This window comes from Salmo trutta, chromosome 6, assembly GCF_901001165.1.
Source record: "Salmo trutta chromosome 6, fSalTru1.1, whole genome shotgun sequence".
NCBI lineage: Eukaryota > Metazoa > Chordata > Actinopteri > Salmoniformes > Salmonidae > Salmo > Salmo trutta.
The window spans coordinates 46827944-46834058 of record NC_042962.1 but is presented as its reverse complement, the minus strand read 5'-3'; the positions used below and the strand labels follow the sequence as shown (position 1 = coordinate 46834058).

Sequence of the window (6115 nt, the reverse complement as noted above, 5' to 3'; positions counted from 1 at the left end):
CGTCCCAAATGCCACCTTATTCCCTATGAAGTGCATTACTTTTGACCTGAGCCCTATGGTTCTGCAGGTAGTGCACTGAAAAGGGTGCCATTCAGGACGCACACAGTCTGTCTGTAAAATAATCACACAGGTCACTGGCTAGATCCATGGGACTACAGTAGAAAATTAGCCGGCTGGCTAATCCGCCACAGACATTTTCACACGTTGATTAATGTGCATCGCCCCTGTCAAACACACCTAATAAAATCAAGTAAAGATGAATGGGGAAACAACTACCACAGGGGATATCATACCCAATGTGTGCATTTGTTTGTATTACATGCAACACATGAAGAGAACAGCCATAAACCTCCAACCTGTATACGCTCATAACTTACCATTTGAACCACTGAGACACTGAGTAGCCAATGGAAACTCAAGCAGGATTAAAGACCTCAGATTCACGGTCGTTCCAGACATTCTGAATGCTGTGCAGAATATATCATTTTGAGCCCTATATTATCTTGGCTCTCAGATGGAAAAGTCAACAGAAAGCCTCTCAATATGAGACCCGGAGAGACCTGTCATGGACATTTCATTGGCAGATTATAGTCGTTTTCTTAAGTTCTTTATTGTTCAATTAATCCAAAGACAATGGCTATTCATCTGAAGTGTAACAAACTGCAGCAAAAACAAAGACTATTCATTCACACAATATTCGAATAGATCACCCCTGTAACACATATCTCAAAAATATACACACTGTATACTGTAAACGTACAGCTGAAAACAGCATATCATAAGACATGAAAAATAGCACTTTATCAAATAATAAGGCGCTATATCGTATGTAGCATCACCTAATATGTGTGCATGTCAGAAACTGAAAGTAAAATTGAAGCAGTATTAGTGCACAGATAGGAATGGGATAAGACAGATGGAAAGCGGTAGAGTTGTGTTGATGATGCTTAGTACAATTGGAATAATGTGGATAAACGTGGGCTTCAACAAAAGCATGCTTTCACAGTATAACGATACAGCTGATGGTAAAAGCTGTGAAGGGAGAAACCAGTGTGTCACTGAGTGGAATTCAAAAAAATTCAAAAAGAACATTTAACCCTCAGATTTTGTCCATCAACCGTTCTACCAATAGAAAGCCTCCATGATCTGTAGTCCTGCATTTTGCAAGAACGCACGCACACACCAAACACACACACACACACACACCACATTACCCCACATCAGCTATGTCTTGCCTACATTGGACACCTAATCAACAGCCAACAGCCCTCGCGAGGGCAGAGCAGTCACTGCACTGCTTCAACATAGCGATCCCAGATCCACACACAGCCCGTCTGCACGTCCTCCTGTCAGTCACCATCTAAACCTAACCCTGTCAGTCATCATCTAAACCTAAACCTGTCAGTCACCATCTAACCCAAACCCTGTCAGTCATCATCCTCTTTGCCTATCTCTTCAGGTAGCGGTGTGCTGAAGTCCTGAAAACATGTTCTGAAGTAGCCAACCAGGGACTCAGACAGGTGCCGTTGGCTCTGCAGGGACAGGAAGTGGCCCTCATCTGGGTAAAGCTGTCTCAAACAAAGGTCAAAGGTCAAACACAAGATCATTGGGACTGTCATTCCTGTACTGAAGTGTGGTTACTCGCTTATCAGTTAGAAGGAACAAGAAAGTTACTTAATGTTTTTCCTGAGTGGTGTTTGTGTGTGTGTGTGTGTGTGTGTGTGTGTGTGTGTGTGTGTGTGTGTGTGTGTGTGTGTGTGTGTGTGGGTGTGTGTCGCAAATATATTGGCTAGCAATCAAAATCACTTCAATAATCACATTATGTAATCACTCATTTAACATTTTCATTCAAATTTGTGGATCCCGGCTCGTACCTGCATTGTGTAGTTCGCTCCAATTTTGATCAAGTGCTTAATCAACTCCGCTGAATGTTGGAAATGAACATTTGCTGAGAAAAGAACAAAAAAAACACCAATTGGTTTCGCAAATTGTCTTTGAAAACAACACAAGGCCAATCGCTGATTACGACGTACTTAGGATTGTCTATTTTCCATTTCTGTTGGACGAAAGGGCAATTACCATCAGCTGTTCCGTGAATCAACAGAAAATCCGGTCCTTGCGGTCCTTTCATCATGTTTCCTTGCAGTCCTTTCATATTTGGAAGCACTCTAGAAACCTGAGAGAATAGTTATGGGAGACAGTGTAACCTCAGGTTTTCTATTTTATTGAATCTTGATTTTGACAGAGAGTCATGCTGAGACCAAGGTCTCCTTCACAGATGAGCCCTGTATACACATCAATACACACATCAATGTTCCCATCAATATTCACATCAATATACACATTAATATACAGTATACACATCGATATACGCGTCAATATACACATCAATAGTCACATCAATATACACTATACACATCAATATTCACACAGTAATATTCACATCAATATACACTATACACATCAATATACACTATACACATCAATATACACATAAATAAACAAAAAGCAAAACAAAACCTCAGGTTTGAACAGAAAACAATATCTGAGGGAAAACCAACCACAGTAGTGAATAAAGAGTTTGTGAAAAGATCACGTTATACAACTAGCCTTGTTAAATCAGACTGCTCCCTTATTCCTTCACTTCACAATCAATGCTGAGCACAGGGTCCAGTCTGGTTGAGCCAGGCTACAATACAGGACTGGATCAGACCTGTCTAGCACCCCCAGGGGATCCAGTGTGTTGCTTCACTAACAGAACGTGTTCATGTCTTCTTCCATCCACCTCTCAGGACTGTATGAGTGATGCCCTGTTGTTTGTTTACGATCATTTTGACCTGCTTCTCTGGACTAGCATCATTTACATTTGAAATGGCTGGAACTGTGTGGCCCGCAATATCAACAACCCACTTTCAGGGGAACACTTTCACTGATTACACTGTAATCTCACACAGGAAGTTGTACGGCTTCACGAGTAATTATTCTGACTGATGAACAATACCTGGCCCATGAACACCCAACACACACACACACACACACACACACACACACACACACACACACACACACACACACACACACACACACGCGCTTGCGCGCGCTTCAGTGTGACAGTTCCCACTGTTCTCCAATCTGCTGTGATAAACTGTAGAACCCACAAATAGAAAACCATCAATAACACCAACAGATTGACTGTGATAAACAACTTACTTGATATCTGTTGTCGTTCTTCGACGTCAGGCCAAAGTATCGCTCTGAAAATGCTGAAGCTTCGTGTAGAGAAAGTACACAACGTTTCAATAAAGTATTCAGTTCTTTCAACTCCAATTTCATTGATAATCAAATTTGTACAGTATTTCATGTCATTTGTTGTGGAAAATGTACTCACACAAAACACATAGCACCGGTTTCCCAATCCTAGACTGAGCCTAAACCTAGACTGAAAAGCAATTTCAATGGAGATGGTCCATTCAGCTTGCTTTTCAATCCAGGACTAGGTTTAATCTCTGTCAAGGAAACTGACCTAAAGGGTAAGATCATGGAAACATTGCTCACCGTAAAGTTTCCAGTCAATCACTGGGGAATTAGCAGCTGCACACTTAATCAGTGCAGTGGACCTCAGAAGCATCAAGGTGAGGTAAGCACCGTATCCCTGGAAAGAAAAAAACACCTTCACTTGTTGAACACACCCGTGAGTGTGAAGCATGGTGATCAACTGAAAGACAGCAGTTAAACTTGCCTTTCCGTAGATTCCGATCCGCGCGCGGTCAATGTATGGGAGTGTCATCAAGTATCTGCAATAAGTAAATAAAAACAACCCAAAACCGAATAACTAATTATTTTTCCAGAAATTTCATGAGGGCTTTAACACAGATGACTGACAGGGAAGTTAAAGAGTGTACAACCATGCCATACATTTTCAATGGAAAGGGGAAAATATTGTATCATATTACATCATATTGTATCATATCACATCCTGTCTTATCTTACGGTATTGTATTATATCATATTGTATGGCATCGCATCACACTGTGTATCGCATTACATCTCATATGTTGCATTGTATATAGCATCATATCATCTAATAGTGTATATCGCATCGTATATCATATTCTATATTATATATATTACATATATATTCTTTCCATATACTGTCCATAATGTCTATACATCCCATCACATGTAAAAAAAATATACATACATATATATATATACAGTGAGGGAAAAAAGTATTTGATCGCCTGCTGATTTTGTACGTTTGCCCACTGACAAAGAAATGATCAGTCTATAATTTTTATGATAGGTTTATTTGAACAGTGAGAGACAGAATAACAACAGAAAAATCCAGAAAAACGCATGTCAAAAATGTTATAAATTGATTTGCATTTTCCATTTTCCATTTCTCCTGACAGAACTGGTGTAACCGAGTCAGGTTTGTAGGCCTCCTTGCTCATACACGCTTTTTCAGTTCTGCACACAGAATTTCTATAGGATTGAGGTCAGGGCTTTGTGATGGCCACTCCAATACCTTCACTTTGTTGTCCTTTTTTTTGCCACAACATTTTGCCACAACTTTGGAAGTATGCTTGGGATCATTGTCCATTTGGAAGACCCATTTGCGACCAAGCAAACTGAGTTTAAATGTATTTGGCTAAGGTGTATGTAAACTTACGACTTCAACTATCTCTATATATATATATATATATTTATATATATATATATATATATATATATATATATATATATATATATATATATATACACATATATACTCCGGACTCCAACATAGCTCATCCTAATATTTCTAGATTTCTTTTATTGCATTCTTTTACTTTTAAATTTGTGTGCATTGTTAGATATTGCTACACCCGTAATACATCTGCTAAATATGTGTATGCAACCAGTAAGATTTGATTTGATAAAATTATGTAATATCTCATCACGTCACATGCTGGTCGGAGGTTACATACTCCAATGCAGCTATCTGGTCCTGAACATCTACGGTACCCAGGCGCTGGTGGACCTGCTGCAGGACTCTCAGGCCCCGGAAGCCTGTCCCCCTGCCATCCAGCCTGGCCACAATCACCTCATCACAACTGACCAGCACGGAGTCCCAACCCAGCTCATACTCATCACTCACCGACTGACTGCCAGGCCCACCATCACTAAAAGAGAGGGGCGGAAGAGAGAGAGAGGGGTGGAAGAGAGAGAGAGAGAGAGAGAGAGAGAGAGAGAGAGATTGATTAAAGCTTCTCAAACATGTTAACTAATTTAAAGTTACATATTATGCGAAAACATCTTCCCTGAATTGAAGAAAGCGTAATCTCACATCATGGAATTGGAGTTAGAAAATCATGTGTTTGTTCTCAAGGTAAAGTATTCAGTTCTAAATGAAATGAAAATGTACTTAAGACTGTGCAACTATGTTAGAATGCTAGGAAAGAGGAGCGATGCTTACACAATCAAAAGAAGGCCATAGAGAAGAGATTCAGAAAAGTCAAGGGGATAGGTGAGTTTCAAAGGCAGCTCTGTGAGAAGAAAATATTGAATTACAGTAGTTATTAAAATAAACAATATACTGGTGCGAGAGAACGAGGAAAAAAAAGTGACCGGCAGACTATATAGCAGAGAGAGAGAGAGAGAGAGAGAGAGAGAGAGATAGAAAAATAAAGAAATATACACGGAGAGAAATGGTTAGTTACCAAAGTCTTCACTTGGAATAACCCTGACATCTGTCTTAGAGATCTTTTTGATTTCCAAGGCAGCTCTCAGAGGCATGTTGTTGTCCAATATAAAGTAAGCTGTGAGGATAAAGTGTGAAAGTAACCATTAACATACCGTGTGTAAAGAGACACAAGGATACTGGTTATATTGGGTATTAAACTGTGACGGGAAAACCAATCAACAGATTGTTTCAAGAAGCAGATTCATTTGAGTTTTACATTTTTCTAATACTGTTGGCTGACTTCACATAGGCCACTGCATCTAAACCAGATGCCCTGTGATCCTTTGTTTTAGACTGTCACCAATCACATCATTTCAGTACAATTATGCCTCGTATTCAGTATCATTGAAAAGCATCCAGGCATAAAAAAAGACAAATCAATACCATTTG

At 39.7% G+C, this 6115-nt stretch overlaps 1 protein-coding gene across 1 annotated transcript in view; it reads right to left on the bottom strand.

Annotated features, from left to right (window-relative positions):
* Positions 1-590: 590 nt before the first annotated feature.
* The window catches only part of LOC115196066 (inactive dipeptidyl peptidase 10-like), a 32746-nt gene continuing 27221 nt past the window's right edge, over positions 591-6115 (bottom strand). The window contains exons 18-26 of the mRNA XM_029756579.1: positions 5703-5801; positions 5459-5528; positions 4971-5165; positions 3740-3794; positions 3556-3652; positions 3211-3269; positions 2080-2176; positions 1875-1948; positions 591-1568 (exon numbers count right to left, since the gene is read on the bottom strand). Coding sequence (XP_029612439.1) covers positions 1428-1568; positions 1875-1948; positions 2080-2176; positions 3211-3269; positions 3556-3652; positions 3740-3794; positions 4971-5165; positions 5459-5528; positions 5703-5801 — 887 coding nt within the window. The 3' untranslated portion in view covers positions 591-1427. The remainder of the gene's footprint in view (positions 1569-1874; positions 1949-2079; positions 2177-3210; positions 3270-3555; positions 3653-3739; positions 3795-4970; positions 5166-5458; positions 5529-5702; positions 5802-6115) is intronic.